The sequence below is a fragment of the Oncorhynchus nerka genome, linkage group LG14 (genome assembly GCF_034236695.1).
Source record: "Oncorhynchus nerka isolate Pitt River linkage group LG14, Oner_Uvic_2.0, whole genome shotgun sequence".
NCBI classification, from domain to species: domain Eukaryota; kingdom Metazoa; phylum Chordata; class Actinopteri; order Salmoniformes; family Salmonidae; genus Oncorhynchus; species Oncorhynchus nerka.
In genome coordinates, this window is record NC_088409.1 from 49,964,841 (window position 1) to 49,992,645 (window position 27,805).

General features: G+C 42.6%; 1 protein-coding gene across 1 annotated transcript in view; it reads left to right on the top strand.

Annotated features, from left to right (window-relative positions):
* The window catches only part of LOC115141388 (2-oxoisovalerate dehydrogenase subunit beta, mitochondrial-like), an 84,714-nt gene that overhangs the window by 35,828 nt on the left and 21,081 nt on the right, over window positions 1-27,805 (top strand). Inside the window, exon 9 of the mRNA XM_029680188.2 lies at window positions 25,921-26,007. Coding sequence (XP_029536048.1) covers window positions 25,921-26,007 — 87 coding nt within the window. The remainder of the gene's footprint in view (window positions 1-25,920; window positions 26,008-27,805) is intronic.

A 27,805-nucleotide genomic window follows, 5' to 3' on the forward strand; every position in this document is an offset into this window, starting at 1 on the left:
ACAGCGGACATCCATGCCCAGATTGACCACGATGTCCATATGAGTCAGTTCTTATCTCTTTGAGCCTGGTGGGTCTTTATAGAGGAGTGTCCGTGTGTGTCTCTTAGTACATGTGATCATTAACACGATAGCTCTGGGTTTCCTGTTCCCTTCATCCGGAGCCATCCACCCCGGTGGTAACCGGCGGCGACACAGGGATCTAAATATACAGTCAAGTCTCTTGTTGACAAAGGGAATAGACAGAAATTGCTGTAGAAATGGAGAGAAACTGTATTTTGTCCCGCTGTCTGCGGCAGTCCAGTAAATGTAATAGTCGTTCATTTAAGGGATAAACAAAATGACTGGTTTGCCCCTGCCAGACCACCAGGCTCAAATGATATAATGTGGAAAGTCTCCCTCTCTCTTGCTCCTGGGTCAAAAGCCAGTGTGGTAATTTATTTAAAAAACCCATATCATCCTCTTTGACAGACCTTCAGTCTTGTTGTTTTGAGTTGCCTACATCTTAAGTGCTCTTGAGCTGGCTTTTGTGCAATCTAATTTTGATCTGACATTTCTACCACATTGTACAGCTCATTGTCCATATTCAATACTTAGCACAGATTCGTATTAGTGCCTAGTCAGTGATTCAGAGTCATTTTCCAGGCCTGGTCAGACTCCGTTCTGGTCAGTGCGAAACCGCCTTTTGAGGGTGTGCAGTCAGTAATAGAGCGGTGCCTCAGTTAGCAGTGATTTGGAGATGTCTCTTCCCATGCCGCACAAACCAGACCCGTCAGCCAAAAGGCCTGGGAGCTGGAAGACCTTGAGGAGCTCAGGCCCTCTCCCTACAATGAACCTCTTAATACTTTCCACCCATACCTTCAGCTCTCTCCATTGAAATATAGCTATTTTGACTGCTTCGTCCTCATGACACACAATACCCTTCCAGACTGGGTCTTTCCAAACAAAGCAAAGAAACTAGCTAACATGATCAAGATGTGGCTCGGGCTCATGCTTTGAGGTTCCAAGCTCCATGCGCGCAGGTCCACTATAAAATGCATCTGAGGAAATTCACGGTAAACGTATGTATTTGTTTGATTTTACAGTGAGACTTGGAAAGGCGTTTTGTACCCCGGCCCTAGTCTGTGCGCTAGGCATCTGGAGGGGTCATGCTCAATTCTTTAGTATCCGGACGGCAGAGTTCATGTACTGTTTAATTTAGTTGTGTCCTCATTGCCTTAAGTCAGTGGGTTCAAAGATTTTTTTTAAAGACTTCTTCTCAGGCTCATTTTAAGGTCACTAAAGCGCTGATGAAATAAGTTGTTCCACTATGAACAACCAAGATTAGCTTATTTCACCTGGGATTGCTCTCACAGCAGAGGGCCATGGAGCTGACATTATCATAAGATGGCATATCCCTTCGGTCACGGCTGGGAAATGCTATTTTAGAAATCTCCTTGTCTCCCATCTCTCCTCACACTTGGTCATGGTCTGTTAACTCTCTTGGTCATTAATATCCCCTTTTACTTGACTTTTACCTCTCTTGGCCTCACTTTCTTACTCTCCCCTCTCTCAACATCGCTATTGTTATCGCACACAATATTTATTCTTCAATATTTATATCTCAGGCAGCAAGTCTATGCTGGTTTGGGAGTCTGCAAGTCCTATCTGCTCCCATAAAACACACCGTTCCCATTTCCCCAGCCCCAAACTCGGCACACATTCCACATCATATGGTGTCCCTTAATGACCCCTGGAAGTGTGTGTGTGTGCTCACTTCTCCCTCCTCCTCTCCAGAAATATGTAGGACTTTGCCAAAGAAAAGCCAGAACACCCACTGTAACAGAGCAAAAAGTAAAGGATAGCGAAGACTTAACCGAGACCACTGACTCTCCGCAGCATGGAGGAAACTCCACTCCTTCACCCTTCTGCTACCTCAGAGCACCGCTGCCACAGATAGCTGCTGGTGTGTCCTATTTGACAAGTAGAAAGGGATGTGTAAACATGTGATATGTTCTCCCTGTCTGCTCTGAGTGATGTGGGCATAGCGTGTTTTCTGAACTTGGTTACCCGAGGGGCTGGTGTTCCCAGCAGTCGGCACTTCACACTGAGGGCTAACACCTGCCATGGTAACAGAGATGTGTTGGCAGGTGCTGGCTGGCCGTACCCTGTTTCATTAGTTTATTCAAAGTTCACCGGAAGTGGAACATTTTAATTTAAAAAGCCCCAGGGTTGCATGGGTACTTCAAGGCGTGGATATAAAAGGTGTGATTGTCACTGCAGAAGCTGTATATTATCCATAGTGGATTACCATCAGTCACTCCATTTGTCAATAGATTAATTTGTAGCAGTGAATGGAAGACGTTAGACTGTGTGTACGGTTTTTGGCCATATCTTGACCAAGAAAATATCACTTAAATCCGTATCGGCCTAGAATTTTCACTACTGTTCAAAAGTTAGAGGTCACTTAGAAATGTCCTTGTTTTTGAAAGAAAACCACGTTTCTTGTCCATTAAAATAGCATGAAATTGATCAGAAATGCAGTGTAGACATTAATGTTGTAAATGACTTTTGTAGCTGGAAACGGCTGATTTTATAATGGAATATCTACATAGGCGTACAGAGGTCCATTATCAGCAACCATCACTCCTGTGTTCCAATGGCACGTTCTGTTGGCAAATCCAAGTTTATCATTTTAAAAGGCCAATTGATCATTAGAAAACCCTTTTGCAATTATGTTAGCACAGCTGAAAACTGTTGTGCTGATTTTTAAAAAGCAATAAATCTGGCCTTTAGACTAGTTGAGTATCTGGATTATCAGCATTTGTGGGTTCGATTACAGGCTCAAAATGGCTCGAAACAAACAACTTTCTTCTGCAGCTCATCAGTCTATTCTTGTTCTGAGAAATGAAGGCTATTCCATGCGAGAAGTTGCCAAGAAACTGAAGATCAAAAAAAAGTTGATTAGTGTCTAGTTTGAGAAACCGACGCCTCACAAGTCCTCAACTGGCAGCTTCATTAAAGGCCAGCATCCCGGAGTCACCTCTTCACTGTTGACGTTGAGACTGGTGTTTTGCGGGTACTATTTAATGAAGCATATAAATTATCAGTGGAGAGGTCTGTCTGCCTATAGGCCCGCTGGTGACACGGGTAGGGGCTACCCTTTTTGGTGCGATAGTGTGAAAAGCTCATAATGCTCCTGTTTTGATTTAATATGTATACTTCCTAGAAAATGGTTCCTCTTAATATAATTGTGTTTCCTTCAGTTAGACTGACTCAAAGTGTTGGGCCTCTGCCCTCGTGGTGACGCAACCCATTTGCTTAACCCGTAAGAGGCAAGAGTCATTGTGTGTTTGCACACGCCAATCTCTCTGCTAAATGAAGATGTCTGTTGTGAGAGAGAAATAGATGATGGTATGAGAATTGGGGGGCACAGATGCAATCTCGGTAGCGTGGCCTGCACTGTGTTTCTGGGAAGTGGTGCTGCTGACTGTATAGGATGCTCTGGAGCCTGTTCACTTGCTTTAGATAAGACTTACCACTTACCAACCTGGCCCACCTCACCCGCTAAGTGCCTCACACACTAAGTGCTGTCTTACTCAAAGAAAGCTAGCAAATATACTGTACCGGCAGTGGAACGGAGTGTTCAGACTTTGTTTGTTTGTCATGAACTGGGATGGAAGCAATGCGAAATGCAAACACTTTTTAGGATTGGTGGAGTTTTTTGGATACAATGTCACAAGTAACAGGCTTTTCCTCATTGCTGTGGTGGTACTGTAGTTTTTTGGTAGTAAATTTTTTTTTAAACTTTTGAATACATTTTTACTTGGCTTGTCCTTCAAAATGTGCTTTTAATGTCACATGCACAAGTACAGTAAAATGCCTTCATTGCAAACTCTAAACCCAACAATGCAATATTCAATAACAATGTGTTATAACTTTTGCAACCTCCTGAGGGGAGAGGCACTGTCGCGCCTTCACGACTGTGTGTCTGTCTTTGGACCATTTTAAGTTTAGTGATTTTGGAGGAACTTGAAGCTGTCTAACAGGCTCCACTGTTCTGGGGAGGCTTTCCACTGATGTAGGATCATTACTGCTGGACTTGATTCCATTCAGCCACAAGAGCATTAGTGAGGTCGGGCACTGACCTTGGGCGATTAGGCCTAGCTTGCAGTCTGCATTCCAATTAATCCAAGATGTGTTCGATGGGGTTGAGGTCAGGGCTCTGTGCAGGCCAGTCAAGTTCTCTCGACAAACCATTACTGTATGGACCTCGCTTTGTGCACAGGGGAATGGTCATGCTGAAACAGGAAAGGGCCTTCCAACTTTGTGGCAACAGTTTGGGGAAGCACAGAATCGTCTAGAATGTCATTGAATGCTGTAACATTAAGATTTCCCTTCACTGGAACAAGGGGCCTAGCCCGAACCATGAAAAACAGCCCCAGACCATTATTCCTCTTCCACCGAACTATACAGTTGGCACTATGCATTTGGGCAGGTAGCATTCTCCTGGCATCTGCCAAACCCAGGTTTGTCCATCGGACTGCCAGATGGTAATTCGTCACTTCAGAGAACGCGTTTCCACTGCTCCAGAGTCCAATGGCGGCGATCTTTACACCACTCCAGCCGATGCTTGGCATTACGCATGGTGATCATAGGCTCGGCCATGGAAACCCATTTCATGAAGCTCCCGATGAACAGTTCTTGCGGTGACGTTGCTTCCAGAGGGACTTTGGAACTCGGTTGCGATTGTTACACGCTTCAGCACTCTGCAGTCCCGTTCTGTGAGCTTGTGTGCCCTACCACTTCGCGGTTGAGCCGTTACGGTTCTTAGACTTTTCTACTTCACAATAACAGCACTAACAATTGACCAGTGCAGCTCTAGTGGGGAAAACATTGACAAACTGAGTTTTTAATATGGCATCCGATGTCGGTGCCACGTTGGAAGTCACTGAGTTCTTTCGTAAGGCCATTCTACTGCCAATGTGCACGCCTGTTTGCTCGATTTTTATACACCTGTCAGCAATGGGTGTGGCTGAAATAGCCAAATCCACTCATTTTCTAGGCAAAGTTGCGAAGAAAAAGCCATATCTCAGACTGGCCAATAAAAATAAAAGATTAAGATGGGCAAAATAACACAGCCACTGGACATAGGAACTCTGCATTGAAGGCCAACATCCCAGAGTCGCCTCTTCACTGTTGCCGTTCAGACTGGTGTTTTGTGGGTACTATTTAATGAAGCTGCCAGTTGAGGACTTGGGGAGGCGTCTGTTTCTCAAACTAGGCGCTCTAATGTACTTTTCCTCTTGCTCAGTTGTGCACTGCGGCCTCCCACTCCTCTTTCAATTCTGGTTAGAGCCAGTTTGGGCTGTTCTGTGAAGGGAGTTGTACGAGATCTTCAGCTTCTTGGCAACTTCTCGCATGGTATAGCCTTCATTTCTCAGAACAAGTACAGCCTGATGAGTTTCAGAAGGAAGTAGTTTGTTTCTGGCCATTTTGAGTCTGTAATCAAACTCAGAAATGCTGAGGGTCCAGATACTCAACTAGTCTAAAGAAGGCCAGTTTTATTGCTTCTTTAATCAGCACGTTTTCAGCTGTGCTAACATAATTGCAAAAGTTTTTTTTAATGATCAATTATTCTTTTTTTAAATGATAAACTTGGATTAACTAACACAATGTGCCATTGGAACACAGGAGTGATGGTTTGCGTATAATGGTTCTCTGTACGCCTATGTAGATATTCCATGAACATCTGCAGTTTCCAGCTACAATAGTCATTTACACCATTAACAATGTCTACACTCTGTATTTGTGATCAATTTCATGTTATTTTAATGGACAAAAAATGTGTTTTTCTTTAAAAAATGAGGACATTTCTAAGTGACCCCTAACTTTTGAATGGTGTGTGTGTGTATATGTGTATACAGTTGAAATCTGTATACAGTTAACTCGTTTTTCAAAAACTCCACAAATTCTTGTTAACAAACTATAGTTTCGGCAAGTCTGTTAGGACATCTACTTTGTGTATGACACAAGTAATTTTTCCAACAATTTGTTTACAGACAGATTATTTCACTTATAATTCACTATCACAATTCCAGTGGGTCAGAAGTTTACACTAAGTTGACTGTGCCTTTTAAACAGCTTGGAAAATTCCAGAAAATGTGATGGCTTTAGGAGCTTCTGATAGGCTAATTGACATAATGAGTCAATTGGAGGTGTACCTGTGGATGTATTTCAAGGCCTACCTTCAACCTCAGTGCCTCGTTGCTTGACATCATGGGGAAATCAAAAGAAATCAGCCAAGACCTCCACAAGTCTGGTTCATCCTTGGGAGCAATTTTCAAACGCCTGAAGGTACCACGTTCATCTGTGCGTACTATTGTTTATAAACACCATGGTACCACGCAGCCGTCATACCGCTCAGGAAGGAGACACGTTCTGTCTCCTAGAGATGAACGTACTTTGGTGTGCAAATCAATCCCAGAACAACAGTGAAAGACCTTGTGAAGATACTGGAGGAAACCGATACAAAAGTATCTACATCCACAGTAAAACGAGTTCTATATCGACACAAGGCCGCTCAGCAAGGAAGAAGCCACAGCTCCAAACTGCTATAAAAAATCCAGACTACGGTTTGCAACTGCACATGGGGACAAAGATCATACTTTTTGGAGAAATGTCCTCTGGTCTGATGAAACAAAAATGGAACTGTTTGGCTTGCAAGCTGAAGAACACCATCCCAACCGTGAAGCACAGGGGTGGCAGAATCATGTTGTGGGGGTGCTTTGCTGCAGGAGGGACTGGTACACTTCACAAAATAGATGGCATCATGAGGTAGGAAAATGATGTGGATATATTGAAGCAACTCAAGACATCAGTCAGGAAGTTAAAGCTTGTTCGCAAATGGGTCTTCCAAATGGACAACAAAGTCAAGTTACTGGAGTTGCCATCACAAAGCCCTGACCTCAGTCCTATAGAACATTTGTGGGCAGAACTTAAAAAGTGTGTGCAAGCAAGGAGGCCTACAAACCTGACTCAGTTACACCAGCTCTGTCAGGAGGAATTGGCCAAAATTCACCCAACTTATTGTGGGAAGCTTGACCCAAGTTAAACAATTTTAAGGCAATACACTCAATTAATATTCGGTAGCATGTAAACTTCTGACACACTGGGAATGTGATGAAAGAAACAAAAGCTGAAATAAATCATTCTCTCTACTATTATTCTGACATTCTTAAAATAAAGTGGTGATCCTAACTGACCTAAGACGGGGAATTTTTACTCTGATTAAATTTCAGGAATTGTGAAAAACTGAGTTTAAATGTATTTGGCTAAGGTGTATGTATACTTCCGACTTCAACTGTGTGTGAGATATATAAACTCAAAGGTACTTCCTAAATATCCAAATAACTTCAGATCTTCATTGTAAAGCGTTTAAACACGGTTTCCCATGCTTGTTCAATGAACCATAAACAATTAATAAACATGCACCTGTGGAACAGTCGTTAAGACACGAACAGCTTACAGGCGGTAGGCAGTTAGTTATGAAAACTTAGGACACTAAAGAGGCCGTTCTACTGGGTCCCTGCTCATCTGCGTAAATGTGCCTTAGGCATGCTGCAAGGAGGCATGAGAACTGAGGATGTTGCCAGGGCAATAAATTGCATTGTCCGTACTATGAGATGCTAAAGTCAGTGCTTCGGGGAGACAGGACGGACAGCTGATCGTCCTCGCAGTGGCAGACCACGTGTAACAACACCTGCACAGGATTGGTAACATCACACCTGCGGGACGGGTACAGGATGGCAACAACCACTGCTCGAGTTACACCAGGAACACACAATCACTCCATCAGTGCTCAGACTGTCCGCAATAGGCTGAGAGAGGCTGGACTGAGGGCTTGTTGGCCTGTTGTAAGGCAGGTCCTCACCAGACATCACTGGCAGCAATGTCGACTATGGGCACAAACCTACCGTCACTGGACCAGACAGGACTGGAAAAAAGTGCTCTTCACTGACTCGTCGCGCGGTTTTGTCTCACCGGGGTGAGGGTCTGATTGTGTGTGCATATCACCTAATTTTAATATGCTGTTGTAAAGAGCACGTTCCATTTCATAAGTCATATTTTCCCATCTCAAGAGCTCAAATTTAGGAAAAGTGCCAAAAAAGGGTTGACGATTGTATCTTAAATCAGCCATAACTCCCCTAGTGACAGGGAATGTGCAACAGGGAGGGACAATTGCATGCAAGCTTAACAAAAAAGTTACTTGTTAAAACATGCCTAGTCCACCTATCTATCTATATGGGTTACAGGGTCGATGTGTTATGCTCTATACCACAAAACACCAGAATTTTTTTTTAAATCAAGAAAAGAGTAGAACCAGCTCACCTGCTTTCACACTATGATTTGACTATTAATGTTCAATGTTTCTTTTGAAATAAATATTTTAACAAGGAATATTTTCACCATATTAAAATATTACACAAAATATATAATCTTCAGAAATGACTTTGTCAAAGCAATTATATAACTAGGGCTTTACAATGATGGTGAAAACTTTTGTGGTTAAGTGAGTTAAAATCTTCCTCAAAGTGATGTGAGTGGGAGGCATTGGGAAGGTGGGGGATCAATAGGGAATGTTCTGGATGAGGAGTTTTTATTGGTTTCTCAGTCAAACTGAATTGGAAACCAATTTACAAACATAATTATATGATGTTATCCTGGGTAGAATATATTTATATTCCGGACATTGCTCATTCTGATATTTCTTAATTTCTTTCTTTTTAGCTTTTTGGATTATGTGTGTATTGTATTACTGAAATTTTGGAGCTAGAAACGCAAGCATTTCGCTTCCCTTGCGATAACATATGCAAATATATTTTTGTACGTGACTAAACTTTGATTTTGGTTACAGGCTACAATTTGTTGCGCGCCCCCCACGCTTCTGCAGGGTCATCACCTCAACTGTTCCCGTGGATTCAGTGCCTGTTTTGAGGGAGGTAATATCCTCTCGCCTCCAGGCGTGGGCAATCAGTGTTTTTTTTATGTCGGATCCAGGATGGCTGGTGCAGCCGGTCTTTCCTGGTTCCGAAATGCATTCAAGACTTTACCCCTGTTCTATACTTACAGTGCGTTCAGAAAGTATTCATACCCGTTGACATTTTCCACATTTTGTTGTTACAGCTAGAATTTAAAATTGATTAAATTGCGATGGGCTTTGTTACACCGACCACAACAGTTGACTACTCCAATTTCGACACTTTATATTAGGCCTACTGATTTGATTAAATTATATTTAATAATACCATATACAGTGCCTTCAGAATGTCTTTTTCCACATTACAGCCTGAATTTAAAATAGGTTGAATTGATATGTTGTCACTGGTCTACACACAATAACACATAATGTAAAAGTGGAATTACATATTATTATTTTATTTAACAGTTTTACAAGTTAATTAAAAATGAAAAGCTAAAATGTCTTGTCAATTATTCAACTCCTTGGTTATGGCAAGCCTAAATAAGTTCAGTAGAAAAATATGCATAAGTTACAAGTTGCATAATAGTGTTTAACATGATTTTTTTTTTAATGACTACCTATTCTCTGTACCCCAGACATACAATTATCTGTAAGGTCCCTCAGTCGAGCAGTGAATTTCAGGCACAGATTCAACCACAAATAACAGGGAGGTTTTCCAATGCCTTGCAAAGAAGGGCACCTTTTGGTAGATGTGTTTTAAAAAATTAAATACAAATTTAAGAGCAGACATTGAATATCCCTTTGAGTATGGGGAAGTTATTAATTGCACTTTGGATGGTGTATTAATACATCCAGTCACTACAAAGATACTGGCGTCCTTCCTAACTCAGTTGCCGGAGAGGAAGGAAACTGTTCAGAGATTTCAATTACATAGTTTTCCCTTCTCACACCCATTAACTGAGGATGGATCAACAACATTGTAGTTACTACACGATACGAACCTAATTGACTGAGTGAAAAGAAGTGTGTACGTAAATAAATATTCCAAAACATGCATCCTGTTTGCGACAGTATGTGCCAAAGCGATTCACTTTTTGTCCTGAATACAAAGTGCTATGTTTGGGGAAAATCCAATACAGCACATTACTGAATACCGCTCTCCATATGTTTTAAGCATAGTGGTGGCTGGATCATGTTATCGGTATGCTCGTGATCGTGATCGTTAAGGATTGGAGTTTTTATGAAGAAAAAATGAACCGAATGGAGCTAAACACAGGCAAAATCCTAGAGGAAACTCCTTTTCAGCAGGACAATAAGCTAAAACACAAGGCCAAATCTACACCATAGATGCTTACCAAAAGGACAGTGAATGTTCCTGAGTGACCGAGTTACAGTTTTAACTTAAATCTATGGCAAGACCTAAAAATAGTTGTCTAGCAATGATCTACAACCAATTTGACAGAGCTTGAAGAATTTTGAAAAGAATAATGGCCACATTTTGCACAATCCAGGTTAGAAGTCGACCGATTTTAATCGGCATGGCCGATTTCAAGTTTTCATGACGATCAGTAATCAGCCTTTTTGGATGCCGATTTATGGCCAATTTACATTGCAATCCACGAGGAGACTGTGGCAGGCTGACCACCTGTTACTCAAGTGCAGCGTCAAAATGACCTTGTGGCTGCAAGGAGCCAAGGTAAGTTGCTAGCTAGCATTAAACTTATCTTATAAAAAAACAATCCATCTTCACATAATCACTAGTTAACTACACATGGTTGATGATATTACTAGGTTAACTAGCGTGTCCTATGTTGCATATAATCAATGCGGTGCCTGTTAATTTCTCATCGAATCACAACCTACTTCACCAAACGGGTGGTGATTTTAACAAAAGCGCATTCGTGACAAAAGCACAATTGTTGCACAAATGTACCTAGCTATAAACATCCATGCCTTTCTTAAAAAATCAATACACACACATAGTCGACAGGTCATAATTCTTATAACTACAACTTAAAACTGGGAATATTGAAGACTCATGTTAAAAGGAACCACCGGCTTTCATATGTTCTCATGTTCTGAGCAAGGAATTAAACGTTAGCTTTTTTACATGGCACATATTGCACTTTTGCTTTCTTCTTCAACACTGTGTTTTTGCGTTATTTAAACAAATTGAACATGTTTCATTATTTATTTGAGACCAATTGATTTTATTTATGTATTATATTAAGTTGAAATAAGTGTTCATTTGTTCATTCAGTATTGTTTTAATTGTCATTTATTACGTGTGTGTATGCGTGCGTGTATGCATGCATGTAAATTATGTATTTCTAAAAACATGTTTTCACTTTGTCATTATGGGGGGCGGGGTGTGTGTATGTATTTAATATATTTTAATTTCAGGCTGTTACACAAAGTGGAATAAGTCTAGGGGTATTTATACTTTCTGAAGGCACTCAGTCTATGAATTCAGAATACTCACAAGCCACCGATTTATTACAGTCGATTGGCTGGGGGCAAGCAGTGTTACGCACACACACACACAGTACCAGTCAAAAGTTTGGACACATTTACTCATTCAAGGGTTTTCCTTAATTTGCACAATTATTTACATTGTAGAATAATTGTGAAGACATCAACACTATGAAATAACACATGGAATCATGTAGTAACCAAAAAAGTGTTAAACAAAGTGGTTTCTTGGCAGCAATTCGACCATGAAGGCCTAATTCACGTGGTCTCCTCTGAACAGTTGATATTTGAGATGTCTGTTACTTGAACTCTCTGAAGCATTTATTTGGGCTGCAATGGGAGGTGCAGTTAACTCTAATGAATTTATCCTCTGCAGCAGAGGTACACTACCGGTCAAAAGTTTTAGAACAGCTACTCATTCAAGGGTTTTTCTTTTTATTTGTACTATTTTCTACATTGTAGAATAATAGTGAAGACATAAACTTGTTGCCATAATATGGACTTGGTCCAAATAGGACTACCTTCTGTATACCACCCCTAACATGTCACAACACAACTGATTTGGCTCAAACTTATTAAGAAGGAGAGAAATTCCACAAATTAAGACACACCTGTTAATTGAAATGCATTCCAGGTGACTACCTCATGAAGCTGGTTGAGAGAATTCCAGGAGTGTGCAAAGCGGTCATCGAGGCAAAGGGTGGCTACTTTGAAGAATGTCAAATATAAAATATATTTTGATTTGTTTAACACTTTTTTGGGGGGTACTACATAATTCCGTGTGTTATTTCATAGTTTTTATGTCTAAAATGTAGAAAATAGTAAAAAAAACTAAGAAAAACCCTGGAATGAGTAGGTGTCAATTTTTCACTGGTACTGGACAAGCTGGTCTCTCTAGGCTTGATAGGAAACCAGAAAAAAGCTGTCAGACTTAATCTCACCGCATTCCATTCTCCAATGAGACTCACACACAAATTACACTTTTCTCTCCATTGGGTGTGTCCAGATTCTGTCTCTGATTAGACATATTTCAGCTGCATCACGCAGTGCTTTTTTGCCAGTGCCTACGCCTACTGGGGATGATGGCTTCTGTGATAGAAGCCCCCCCCTAGGGCTATTGTTGTAGCCTTTCCTGTGCTGAGTGCTAGTTGCTCACCTAGTCTCATCTCACAGCTTAAACCATTCTTTTTGGGTGTCCACGTCAGGCCTACAGGCCAATGTATTGTCAGTGTGCTCCCGTGGGTTCAGTTGTACCCTGCAGTGTGATCAATCTGATGGAGCCTTCAACCCGAAAGTCATCGCTATGTCCTACAGGTCTTTTAGCTTTTTGAGTTATTTCCCATTTTGCATCCTTTTTGCTTCTGAAGAGCAGCTGAGTTTAAATGCCCAGTGTCCAGTAATAGCATTATGCACGTACATTAACCGGATATCCCAGATCCGCTCATGTGACCAGCTTTTAGTTTGTTTTGCTAATCCAGCTGGTAGCTAATGATTAGCAGACGCTCTCCCCTGGCAGGCCCAAGGTTAGAGCCTGTATCTGCTTACTGGGTCGCACTTATTCTATAATATCTTTGGTCCGTCATAAGCCGAAAGGCCCTGGAAACAATCACTAGAGAAAATGTCACACGAAGAAAGAGCCTTGTGGTTTTTGGGGCTGGCTCCCTACATATTTATTGTTGAAGCCAATGTCTGTAATTACAATATTAACACATGCTCTGGTCTGGCCTAGTGGGGTTGCGTGCTTATTGGCCAGTATGTCATAACCTTGTCATGTGTCCTTACTGTGGTGATGTTTCGGCGGTTATATCAGTGGAAAATGACTCATGGTTGTTTTTCGGTGGTGGCTCTCGCTCGCTGCCTGGTGAAATTATGGCGTGACCCGACACTGCCAGAGGCATAGCCTGTGGTGGACTGGTGAGTAGTTTTTCAGACGACAGGGACTTACTCAGGTGAAATAAAGTTTTATCCATAGTGTTATATTAAGCCCATTGTTGATTTTTTTTTTTTAGTGCCTTTGTTTTAACACTGTTTGTGAGATTAATATGGTGTCTCTTGATCTGCATCTCTTCATTCAGGCTCTCTCTCATCACCTTTTCCTCCTCTCTCTATCACTCACTCCCACTGCTTTCCCATTGACTTTCCAGGCTGCAGCCAGCGTTCTACATTCCTCGGCAATGGAGATTTCTAGAATTCCTCTCCTGTGTCACCTTCTAGCGGAGGCCAGGCTTACATTAGCTAAATCCACACAGAGGCATTCAAAAAAGGGTGAGAGGAACAAGGGGCTCTTTATCCTTTTTTGGAGGCACTTTTTCCTAGAGGAGTTCAAGGATGTGGTGCAGATTGAATCTAAAGTGGTCTAACTGGCCACTGAGGGAGCTCACGGTCAGGGTTGACATGACATACAGTCAGTGTGGGTGCTGTGAGACAACCCTACTGTGTACAAGTGAGTGATGCACAGCCATTGGCACCTTACAGATGCACACATTGGGAATGATGCGCACACACACAGTGATGGAGAATAGGCCTGGTCAATAATGAGCCACCAATTCCCCACTGCACTGATGCGTTTTCCCTGTTTTTTGTTTTCATAAATTGGCACAACCGACACTTCCAGCAGGGGCTGATGGTGTTCTCTTGAGATTGAACCTGTGAAAGCGTAAGCCACTTAACATTTGATGGGCTGCTGGGTCGTCAGTTTTCCACTCGGCGATAGGAAACTATTGGATAAGGGTCTGGACAGATTAAGATCATTAAGGTCAGCTTGGAGCATGGACTGGTAGCAGCAGGCCTGAGTGGAAAAAATAGTGAGAGAGAGACCGGGCTGTTAGTCATGAGGATGGTACTGGGATCCAGGGTCTAGCACGGCCTCAGAGAGAGAGACAGGGAGGGAATGCTCTTTTTTTTTTATTTATTTCACCTTTATTTAACCAGGTAAGCAAGTTGAGAACAAGTTCTCATTTACAATTGCGACCTGGCCAAGATAAAGCAAAGCAGTTCGACACATACAACGACACAGAGTTACACATGGAGTAAAACAAACATACAGTCAATAATACAGTAAAAAAAAACAAGTCTATATACAATGTGAGCAAATTAGGTGAGAAGGGAGGTAAAGGCAAAAAAGGCCATGGTGGCAAAGTAAATACAATATAGCAAGTAAAACACTGGAATGGTAGTATTGCAATGGAAGAATGTGCAAAGTAGAAATAAAAATAATGGGGTGCAAAGGAGCAAAATAAATAAATAAATTAAATACAGTTAGGAAAGAGGTAGTTGTTTGGGCTAAATTATAGGTGGGCTATGTACAGGTGCAGTAATCTGTAAGATGCTCTGACAGTTGGTGTTTAAAGCTAGTGAGGGAGATAAGTGTTTCCAATTTAAGAGATTTTTGTAGTTCGTTCCAGTCATTGGCAGCAGAGAACTGGAAGAGAGGCGGCCAAAGAAAGAATTGGTTTTGGGGGTGACTAGAGATATACCTGCTGGAGCGTGTGCTACAGGTGGGAGATGCTATGGTGACCAGCGAGCTGAGATAAGGGGGACTTTACCTAGCAGGGTCTTGTAGATGACATGGAGCCAGTGGGTTTGGCGACGAGTATGAAGCGAGGGCCAGCCAACGAGAGCGTACAGGTCGCAATGGTGGGTAGTATATGGGGCTTTGGTGACAAAACGGATAGCACTGTGATAGACTGCATCCAATTTGTTGAGTAGGGTATTGGAGGCTATTTTGTAAATGACATCGCCAAAGTCGAGGATTGGTAGGATGGTCAATTTTACAAGGGTATGTTTGGCAGCATGAGTGAAGGATGCTTTGTTGCGAAATAGGAAGCCAATTCTAGATTTAACTTTGGATTGGAGATGTTTGATATGGGTCTGGAAGGAGAGTTTACAGTCTAACCAGACACCTAAGTATTTGTAGTTGTCCACGTATTCTAAGTCAGAGCCGTCCAGAGTAGTGATGTTGGACAGGCGGGTAGGTGCAGGTAGCGATCGGTTGAAGAGCATGCATTTAGTTTTACTTGTATTTAAGAGCAATTGGAGGCCACGGAAGGAGAGTTGTATGGCATTGAAGCTTGCCTGGAGGGTTGTTAACACAGTGTCCAAAGAAGGGCCGGAAGTATACAGAATGGTGTCGTCTGCGTAGAGGTGGATCAGAGACTCACCAGCAGCAAGAGCAACATCATTGATGTATACAGAGAAGAGAGTCGGTCCAAGAATTGAACCCTGTGGCACCCCCATAGAGACTGCCAGAGGTCCGGACAGCAGACCCTCCGATTTGACACACTGAACTCTATCAGAGAAGTAGTTGGTGAACCAGGCGAGGCAATCATTTGAGAAACCAAGGCTGTCGAGTCTGCCGATAAGGATGTGGTGGTTGACAGAGTCGAAAGCCTTGGCCAGATCAATGAATACGGCTGCACAGTAATGTTTCTTATCGATGGCGGTTAAGATATCGTTTAGGACCTTGAGCGTGGCTGAGGTGCACCCATGACCAGCTCTGAAACCAGATTGCATAGCAGAGAAGGTATGGTGAGATTCGAAATGGTCGGTAATCTGTTTGTTGACTTGGCTTTCGAAGACCTTAGAAAGGCATGGTAGGATAGATATAGGTCTGTAGCAGTTTGGGTCAAGAGTGTCCCCCCCTTTGAAGAGGGGGATGACCGCAGCTGCTTTCCAATCTTTGGGAATCTCAGATGACAAGAAAGAGAGGTTGAACAGGCTAGTAATAGGGTTTAGCGTCCCCTCTTGTTTAACAGGGGACGTTCAAATAAAATTGTATTTGTCACATGCGCCGAATACAACCGGTACATAGACCTTACAGTGAAATGCTTACTTACAAGCCCTTAATTGTTCAACTATTTACTAAAATAAACAAGAAAATGGAGAAATAGCAAATGATTAAAGAGCAACAATAAAATTAGCAGTAGCGAGGCTATATACAGGGGGTACCGGTGCAGGGGGCACAGGTTAGTTGAGGTAATTGAGGTGGTATGTACATGTAGGTAGAGGTAAAGTGATTATGCATAGATAATAAACAGAGAGTAGCAGCAGTGTAAAAATGGGGGTGGGGGACAATGCAAATAGTCCAGGTAGCCATTTGATTAGCTGTCAAGGAGTCTCATAGCTTGAGGGGGTAGAAGCTGTTAGTGAAGACACCGTCCAGCTGGTCAGCGCATGCTCTGAGCACGTGTTCTGGTAATCCGTCTGGCCCTGCTGCCTTGAATGTTAACCTGTTTAAAGGTCTTACTCACATCGGCTACAGAGAACGTGATCATATGACACAAGTTAAACTCCCCCTTTGTTCCATTTCCCAACGTCTACAGACCACTGCTCATGCCCTATCAGAGCTGTTCGTCAGGTCCTATGGTCTGTGCTCCGAGTTGTTGATGGCGTTATGGTTTAAGGGCAGAAAGGTAGTGTAATTTTATGGAATGTCGGGAGTTATTTCTGTCTGAGGTCTCCCCCGGTGTCCTAACTCCTCTCTCTGTAGGCAGGCTTGGACAAGGGCCCAGTGCCTGAAACATTTTCCTCCCACTCTCTGTGCTTTAACTGGCCTCTCACTCACCCCTCTCGCTAATCGTGCAGCGCCACTTAAAAGGACTGAGTAACGAGTCAAGCTGCTCCGCGACTACCATTTGCCATTGCGATCTCAAGGCGGCGGTGTGAGTTAGGACCCGGCGGCGGTGATTACAGGGTGGGCCGGGCGACTCAAAGCCCAAAGGGGCCACAACTCCTCGCTGGTTGCAGGGTTCACCATCTTCACTTCTTGTCCCGGGGTTTTGACGGAGTGCCCTGTGGATGAGAAGGGTTGGGGGAAAACGCTGGGAGCTTCTTGCAGGTGCTCTGGCGACTCTCCCGGGATGTTTTTTTTTGTGTGTAGCGTGTGTGCTGGATTTTGTTGTCAACCCTGCTATTTATGTACTTTCTTAGCCATGTGAAGTATAGGCTAGATCTCACCTGTACATTTTCTAAAATGTTTCTCCTAATATATACAACTTATTGTGTTGGACTTTTGGCAATATGAAAAACATTGATTTCTTCTGTACCACTCAACCGCAGTGTTTGTTCGCTTCTCTGACTGCACACAGTCCTACAGAGGGAGAGTCCATGATCAGTTTGGGGTTGTACTTTGTGTCTCTTTCATTCTGCTTTCCTGCAGACATCAATATCGGCTTCTGAAGATTTTCAAAGCAGCCAGGAAATCGATTGAACTGAAATCAGAAAAGGTGTAGCGTGTGGAGTTGCAATATTGGCAGGTCTTGGGCAATAATAGAACTGTCAGTCAGTCGAGGTTCAACTGCAACAAAGTTTCTATTCGAAAGAGGAATTTTAGCCTGCAACCGAGTCTATATGAGTGGACCCAGTGACCCTGAGGCAGAGGCAGAGTTGGACTGGATGGGCACAGGCCTGAAGGCTGTGCTATTGGGTTAGCTGACTGCATGTTGGTTGGTGGTAGTGCGGTTGGGACGAGCGTAGGCTGCATGGCCTGGGACTCCAAGGCAGAGTAGAGTGAAGCTGAGCGCTTCTCATTATGTTGGGTGTGTATGGGAACGCCTGTAAACATGACATTCCCTCTCCAGCGAGCGGGCCTGGGTTAATGACAGCCCTGCAGCACAATGAGCAGTAAAGTGCGGCCACCACTGTCGCCACCCGATGGCCAGGACCTTCCTACTCCCAGGCCAGGACTGCGACGCGACAGACCCAGAGTGGACATTAACCCCTCTGTCCCACCCATTGAAATAGAATGACTACAATGGACATCCATTCAAATCCATATCTTTTTTCTCACGCTCTCTTGACACCCTCTTTCTGTCAACTCTTCTTTCTGCCTTCCCTTCCTTCCCTCTCCTCTCTCCCCTTTTATCCCTTTCTTTTAAGTCTTCCATATTTTCCAGAGAGGACATTAACCTCTTTCCCACCATACACCACTTTGACTCTCTCTCCACTCCTCTTTTCTGCTCATCTACCCGACTGACTCTGGGTTCTCACCATTCACCCAACTCTGCCTACCTTCTACACTCCTCCATCCATTTCATCACTTTTCTCAGATTTCCCTTCCTTTCCCTCTCCTCTTTCATGCTCTCTTATTTTAATTTCCCCCATTACCTTCTGGTCTTGCTCTTCTCTCTCGTTACTCTTTCATATGGGAGGTGGAGCAGTGATTTATCGTGCAGCCTCCTAGCTCCGTACTCATTGTTTCAGAGGTTTTTGAAAGCTCTACTTGAGTCTTGATTACACGCAATCCACTCTTCCTCTCCTCCTCATCTCCCTCTCCTCCTCATCTCCCTCTCCTTCTGTCTTCTCTCTCACACACACACACACTTTGACTCATCAGGCCACTGTCCAAGTAGTTAAATCGTAGCAATAAAAGCCTCCTGTCAATATGCATGCCTGTTTTTGTCAGGCTGGAGTGTACAGTGATATTCATGGCATGTTCGTGTGCTCTCATTGCTCCAAGCGTATAATTCTCATGTGGAAAAAGCCTACTGCTCATATTTGGGCCCTCTGCTGTGGCTCCACCACTGTCTATATAAGGCAACTTGACATTACGACATTGGGTCCATGTTCACCAACATGAAAGACTGGTTTTGATGAGTGAAATAAATCGGTAGTGTGCTACTGAGAAAGGGTCACTGGCTCCTCTGAAAAGGAAGAGTCAGGGTTAAAGGTCGGGGCCACAATTACTATGTTTGAGTAAATGAGTACACTACTGTCATTGTGTGTGTGTCCAAGAAAAGTGTCTGGCCCATCCCTGTCCCCTGGGTGAGGCAGTGATTTGAGATGAGTGAGTAGGACAGTGCCAGTGTTGCGGCCAGCAGTATTTGGGGCGGCCGGTGGCCTAGTGGTTAGAGCGTTGGACTAGTAACTGAAAGGTTGCTAGATTGAATCCCCGAGCTGACAAGGTAAAAATCTGTCGTTCTGCCCCTGAACAAGGCAGTTAAGCCACTGTTCCTAGGCCGTCATTGTAAATAAGAATGTGTTCTTAACTGACTTGCCTAGTTAAATAAAGGTTAAATAAAATTAAAATAAGCTGAGGTCTGACAGCAGCCGCCATGGTATTTGCCCTTTTTTAAAAGTGTTGTGTGCCAGACACTGAGAGAGCGAGACAGACGGGACACTGATAAATGGAATACGAAGAAAAGGCGGGGGACCTGCAGGGTGGAAGGCGTGGGACAGGCGGAAGACTCAGACAGACAGGCAGGGGACCGACCGGGGGGTGCTGGCAGATGGATGGACAGAAGATGCGGGCGGGCGAGTAGGAGACACAAGACAGAAAACGGGTAGAAGGAAAATGGACAGACTGAAAGAAGACAAACGGACACATTTGAGAGGTTGAGGGAAAAGTAGAGATCAGATGGACGTAAGAGCCGTTTTTTGTCTGTCCCACAAAATCTTTACCCAAACACGTAAGCAGTGATTATAGCTTTAAACGGTCGAGCTCACAATGAAATGTCAGTTGCTTCATAACAAAAGATTGCTGGGTATGATCTAGCATTTGAGGCAAGAGATCTGGGAGCTGGAATACTCCTCAGTTTGAATCTGAGAGTGTTTATTACATTACATTTGTGACTATTATTAAGAGTGTGATCTCACATAATCTTGGCCTAAGCCTCACCTGGTTCTCAAATTCTTATTTAGCCCACATAGTCCAACATTTTGGGCACCCCTGCTTTACATTCAGCAATACTCCTGCGGTGTGGGCCAGATGTGAATAGCTCCATTTTGTCTTGTCCATTTGTCACAGCATGCACTGGAATCACAGTCACAATCACACATCAGAATACCCGTCGGCAAGGGACAGGCTTTCCCAAACCACCATCCCACCTATTAGTGCAGAAATCCAGAAAGCATTTGGAGTGTGATTACTAAATGGGTCATTCGATTCCCTGGCCCCCGGGGGGTGAAATTCTTTCTCACGATATTGAGAATAACAGCGCTGGTGCCTTTGTCAGAAGCATCTGAAGAATGTGCTTGTGTTGGAGTATGGTATGCAGCTCCACTCCTGGCACTGAGGTAGAGGCAGCCCCTAGTGTTTAGGGGTAAAGTAAAACGCTTATTTAAACACAATCTCTCTCTCTCTCTCTCTCTGACAACAAGCAGGAGGACTGGGGTCAATTTAGCTGCAGGGAATTGGGCGGTAGCCTCACTTATTTATCTTACCTGTGAGTCATATTCCGTAACATGTCACACCATGATATTGGTGCCCTCTCTCACCCCTTGCCTGATATGCTATCTGCGTTATATTTTAGCCAGGTACCGTTACCCTCTGGTTCTCCCAATTTCCAACCCTTTAAAGCAAAATGATATAGCCTGTGGTGCTGTTTTGTTTTATGTGATAAAGGTATTTCACCTGGTTGTCAGTTACTCAAGCTCAGTAGACAAGGATACAAATATAATTGAAATTATTATTTTAAAGGGATGGGACAAAAATGTATTCCTGATCACACAACGAGGCACTGCCGCAACCAAACCAGGGACCCCAGCGACGTAAACAAACACTCAACCAGCCTCTTTAATATCAGCGACACCCAGAACGCTTTTGGTTCTGATACTGTATCTGTGGTTCTTTTGTGGAAAGCAAATGAAGCTATAGTTTTGTATCATTCTATATCCATGTGTTGCGTATTTCTATGGTATGTTTTGAGTGACGTCAGGAGTCTCCATACCAAATGGAAAATAAAGCTGTATATAAGCTGCGGTGCTTACTCAAAAAGGTATTGTAGATAGGGCATGTTGTGATACATCGGGCGTTCACTTGCCAAGTGGTTTAGAAGGTGGAGGAGCCAGGCGATAATTCTCCTCCTGTCTGTTCTAGCTGCAGTGTGTCACATGCCTGCAGTAGACCCTCTTGTATAGGGGAATGAGGGAATCACAGCTTTGTCTGTGTAGTCCATTATCTCTGTGGAAACAATATTCTCATTCCAAACCGGAGAAGGAATTTCGCTTCACTCATAGCTATAGCTCAGGGCTGCATGATCCAATAGAAACAGTCCAGCTGAACCAGTCCATTACTACCACATAACACTAGCAGGTTTTTACAGCCTGGATTGATGGAGGCTAACTGTACGTCCGTCAATTATAATTGCTATACCAGTATTTGTCTCCTAATCAAGAGTCGGGATATAATCTATTGAGGATAGAGCGATGTGATTTGGAGACGATGGAGTTAAGGAGAGACGGACGAGGTTTGGATGAGATCAGACTATACGGTAGTGTTAGTTATACGCTGTGGTCTGTTGTGCGCTGTTGCATCTTCCACCGCAACCTATTCTTCGTCCTGCTGCTGCTGTAAAGTAGGGTTTACAGTAAAGCCAGATGAACAGCCTCTCCACATGTCATCCAGCTCGTTACCTACCAGCTTAAATCAAACCCAAGTAGCATTTCAAAAGAACACATCCTACTGCTCTCCAACATCCATACCACACAAAGCCTGGCCATGCAAACAAAGCCTGGCCATGCAAACATACTTTTCGTTCCGTTCCACTGTTCCAACCAGCAAAATAAAGTTCTGAACCGGTTCACCCCACAAAAAAGTAGTTCTGTTTATATCATTCCTTTTTTAACTAGATTTTTTTAAACATATATTTTTTTAAACAGTCTAACTAATTAAATTACTTAACCAGTCAGTGCGGATAGAGCAGGCAAGCTAGTTGTTTACATGCATGATGGACAGACAAATTAATACTATGGTGCAAGATGCGATAGCAATTTTGCGGGTGGTGAAAGAGGGGGAGAGTGTTGAGATGAGGCTTGAAGCACTGGGCATCTTATGACATGCATTATTTGAATTAGGCCCACAGAATTCTATCTAGGAGGAGTGTCTTCTATGGAGGAACTCTGAATGTCTTTTTGAGCTAGCTAGCTAACAAGCTTAAGCAAGCAAGCGAGCTAGCTAAGAAGCTTGTGTGTGCAGAGCGGCACCAGAATTAAAAACACATCTTACCTTTTTGTAGTTAATAAATCCAATGTGAAACGTGATATAGCCTATAGTATCCCTAACTAGCATTGAAAAAGTTTATCCTTCTCTAACTAATTTCAAATCTCTCTCCCCATCTTCTGAATCATGCTTGTACAACAGTACAGTAGCCTATGCTTCGGAGGGTCAGGTAGCCTAAACGCACGGCACACACACTGGCAAAGATTTTCAGCTTTTAGGCAGACACTTGAATGATGTTCTGAGGGACAGGGTGAGGGCTTTGAATAGGTGCTTTGTTGTGTTTTTTTTGTGGGACTGGAAACATTGTTGTGGCACGTGAGAACTTTTATTACGCGGTTCCCAAGTTTTTAAAGTAACGGTTCTGTTCCGGAACAGTATGGTTCACCTTTGTTCCAGGTTCTGATTCTGTTCCTTGAAAAAAATATATATATTTTCAGTTTTTTGCTCCTGCTCCCTGAAAATGTTCCAACCCCTGATATTGTCCTCTGTTGAGTTTTGTGTGATTTGCACAATACATTGAGCTGTGTGTTTTTGAAAGGTTGTATCTTATTTAGTCAATTAGATAATGAAATTGTAATCCAAATATGATCTGACCCAGTTTCTGATGAGAAGTAATTATTTGGTTGATGAATTTATAGGAACAATTGACAAGAGACCCTGAAAGGAAGCACAAGAGACTTCAAATTAGGAGTATGAAAGCTCCGCTTAGCTAGCCTGTATGTTTCCATAGCATAGAGTTTCACACTACCCTACACAGTGATGTCACCCCACAATAACATAAGTAGCCCCCTGTTTAAGACCCCCGTCTCATTCCCCCTTGTGAACAGTGATATGGCAGAGCAGTGGTATGTGATACGCTCACTCCCCTTACAGAGCACCTTCAGCACTTCACCGCTAACCCCACACACACACATACGGTCAGTGTTTTCCCTAAGTACATGGTGTAGCAAGGGAGTTCTGGGCTGGGGAGGGGTATGCCCCCAGTGAATTTCTTTTGCAGTACGAGTTCTATTTTGGTGGCCTCTGGTATGTTATAATGCCTTGATTCCATCCGAAATAAACAGGTACATTATTGAATAGTTTAACAACTTTTACCGCCCAGATTTGTAAAATGGGTTATGGTATTGAAAAGACGTGACTTTAAAATAAAAATTACTGAAACTGTAGGAATGCAATGTGTTGGTAGATTTGGTTATCGCCTAGGCTTATATGATCATGACTATTTTCTAAATAAGAACCTTTTTTTAACATTAATCCCGTCTTCTCTTAAGATTAGTCATATTTACAGTTGTCCTGCAATATATGAATTGCCACAATGATGTTTGTTCTTCAAATATGTATAGTATTGGCTCTACTGCTGTGGACACTCAGTGTAAGGAAACCAATGTATCTTTTTGTAATTTGGGTGAACTATCCCTTTAGCAGTTTGGCCTGTCAATCGATCACTGTGGGTGGGATTGTCAGGGAAGGATGTTTGTGAGTCAGTTGGTAGGGTTCCAGACCTGTCAATCAATCACTGTGTGGGTGGGACTTTTAGGAAAGGCGGTAGATGAGTGATCTAGTTAGAAAAACTAGTCGTACAAATGTAATTTACTGTGGAAAATACTCAATCTAGTCTACTCTTTTAATTTAGTTTATTGTGGCAAAAAAACTGAGAAAGGTTTTCTTTCCGTCTAGCAAATATGGTTCTATGTTGAGAAATAATATAGAATTGCAAGAAAATGCTATAAAATAAAAAAAAGTCGGGAAGGACCACCAAACTCCCTGCCAGGTTGTGCACTCCCAGTTTTATACAAAGTCAGGCAACCATGAATAGACCAGAGGCTGGTGGGAGGAGCTATAGGAGGACTGACTCATTGTCATGGCTGGAATGGAGTCAATGGAAATCTATCCAACACATCAAACATTTGGAAATCACGTTTGACTCAGTTCCATTAATTCCATTCCAGCCATTACAATGAGCCCATCCTTTTATAGCTCCTCACATCAGCCTCCACTGGAATAGACCTACAGGTATGAATGAAGCAGGTGCTAAAAATGGGCTTTGCTAGACCGAATGCAACAGTTGACTACTCCAGTTTCTACACTTTAATCAAATCTTTAGGCCTACATCAATATATTAAATAATACCATATATAGTGCCTTTAGAAAGTATTCACACCCCTCGACTTTTTTCACATTTTGTTGTGTTACAGCCTCCATTTAAAATGGCTTAAATTGAGGTTTTGTGTCACTGGCCTACACACAATAGCCCATAATGTCAAAGTGGAATTATGCTTTTTGAAATGTTTACAAATGAATAAAAAGTGGAAGCTGAAATGTCAGCTATGGCAAGGCTAAATACGTTCAGTAGTAAAAATGTGCTTCAAAAGTCACATAATAAATTGACTGTGTGCAATAATAGTCATTCAAAAATCATGTTAAACACTAATCAATTACCTGTAAGGTCCCTCAGTCGAGCATTGAATTTCAAACACAGATTCAACCACAAATACCAGCGAGGTTTTCCAATGCCTTGCAAAGAAAGGCACCTATTGGTAGATGGGTAAGAATAATAAAAGCAGACATTGAAGTTATTCATTACAATTTGGATGGTATAACAATACATTAAGTCACAACAAAGATAGTCATCCTTCCTAACTCAGTTGCCGGAGAGGAAGGAAACCGCTCAGGGATTTCACCATGAGGCCAATGGTGACTTTAAAATGGTTACATAGTTTTCAGTCCGAAAGAAAATAAATGAATGGGCCACAGAACAATAATTTTGTGGATTTCAACTCATCATTACCACTTACATTACATGGGACGTCCCATGGGATCTCCCTCCTCCGTGAAAGAAATTCAACTGCAGCCAACCAGAACGCACAAAAATAACACGGATACTGAGAGGGGGACAGACAGCACACTGACAAACCAGCAGTGTCCCTGTCATGACTGACAGGTGCCTGTCCTATCACTAGAAGATGCATGTCGTTCATTCTATTGGGAGAAGGCTATATAGACCTTTCTGGCTATCGAATTGAAACTTTTAAATTAGAAAAAGCCTAGTAAATTAAGTGGAAAAGGTATCCAGCTAACTATGAGTCTGAGGCTATTTTAAGCAAAAGCCAGCGCTTATAGAAAATACTGCACTCGTTTGTGCTCACACATATGCTAAACAAATTGTTAGAATGGGGTGTGTGTGTGTGTGTTTGAGTATTTATTATCTCCGGGGAGCTATTGTGTGATGAATTGTTACTCATGGGCTGACTGCACTAACTGTACTAAAATGTATCAAATGTGAAATAGGGGTCCCTCTGGGTTAAAGGTTGTGAACCCCTGTGTTAGAACATGCTACAAACTGTGTTTGCATACTCAAATCATGTTCACCTTCTACCTCATTGTACATTTGTCATGATACCATAATACAATGCTTGTCTCGTTGCCTGCCACATGCTTGCCTTAGACACCACAGGCAGGCTGGGGAGAGACAGTATGTGTACAGTAACCATAGATTTTGTCTATGGGTGATGTCACACTGTATGGATCAGACTGTGTGTGTTGTGTTTTTCAGTCGGTGGCCAAGACCGGACGGTTGCTTATCAGTCACGAGGCTCCAATCACCGGAGGCTTTGCTGCCGAGATCAGCTCCACAGTGCAAGTAAGTTTGTTTTGTGTGTGTGGTCATGCATGCAGAGGGTTCTATTGGAATCCCTGGGGGCCTTCAGAGGTGAGATGTGGGATGGGTTGCAGATAGACAGTAGGGTATCTATATCTGTGTGGATTGGGGTATGGGTTGTACTTTCTCTGTTTGAAATGTGAAATGAAATTCAAATATTTGTCAGTGGGTGTCCTCGGTCAGGCAATAAATCTGATCTTAAGAGGCACTGACTGATACAGTCGAAGTTGGAAGTTTACCTACACTTAGGGTAGGGTCATTAAAACTCGTTTTTCAACCACTCCACAAATTTCTTGTTAGCAAACTATAGTTTTGGCAAGTTGGTTAGGACATCTACTTTGTGTATGACACAAGTAATTTTTCCAACAATTGTTTAGAGATTATTTCAACTTATAATTCACTGTATCACAATTCCAGTGGGTCAGAAGTTTACATACACTAAATTGACTGCCTTTAAACAGCTTGGAAAATTCCAGAAAATGTCATGGCTTTAGAAGCTTCTGATATGCTAATTGACATCATTTGAGTCAACTGGAGGTGTACCTGTGGATGTATTTCAAGGCCTACCTTCAAACTCAGTGCCTCTTTGCTTGACATCATGGGAAAATCAAAAGAAATCAGCCAAGACCTCTGAAAATAAAATTGTAGACCTCCACATGTCTGATTCATCTTTGGGCGCAATTTCAAAACAACTGAAGGTACCACGCGTACTATTGTTTGTACAGTTGAACAAGTATAAACACCATGGGACCACGCAGCCATCATACCGCTCAGGAAGGAGACGCGTTCTGTCTCCTAGAGATGATCGTACTTTGGTGTAAAAATTGCAAATCAATCCCAGAACAACAGCAAAAGACCTTGTGAAGATGCTGGAGGAAACAAAAAGTATCTATATCCGCAGTAAAACAAGTCCTATATCGACATAACCTGAAAGGACGCTCAGCAAGGAAGAAGCCACTGCTCCTAAACCGTCATAAAAAAGCCAGACTACGGTTTGCAACTGCACATGGGGACCAAGATTGTACTTTTTGGGGAAACTGTTTGTCCATAATGACCATTGTTATGATTGGAGAAAGAAGGGGGAGGCTTGCAAGCCGAAGAACTCCATCCCAACCGTGAAGCACGGGGGTGTCAGCATCATGTTGTGGGGGTGTTTTGCTGCAGGAGGGACTGGTGCACTTCACAAAATAAATGGCATCATGAGGTAGGAAAATTATGTGGATATATTGAAGACATCAGTGGATATCTCAAGACATCAGTCAGGAAGTTAAATCTTGGTCGCAAATGGGTCTTCCAAATAGACAATGATCCCAAGCATACTTCCAAAGTTGTGGCAAAATGGCTTAAGGACAACAAAGTCAAGGCATTGGAGTGGCCAACACAAAGCCCTGACCTCAATCCTATCGAACATTTGTGGGCAAAACTGAAAAAGCGTGTGTGAGCAAGGAGGCCTACAAACCTGATTCAGGTACACTAGCTCTGTATGGAGGAATGGGCCAAAATTCACCCAACTTTTTGTGGAAGGCTACCCAAAACGTTTGACCCAAGTTAAACTATTTAAAGGCAATGCTACCAAATACTAATTGAGTTCATGTAAACTTCTGACCCACTGGGAATGTCATGAAATAAATAAACAGACATTTCACATAGAAATAGACATTTCACATTCTTAAAATAAAGTGTTGATCCTAACTGACCTAAGACTAAATGTATTTGGTTACGGTGTATGTAAACTTCTGACCTCAACTGTGTGTCAGATATGTCATACTCAAACTTGGTA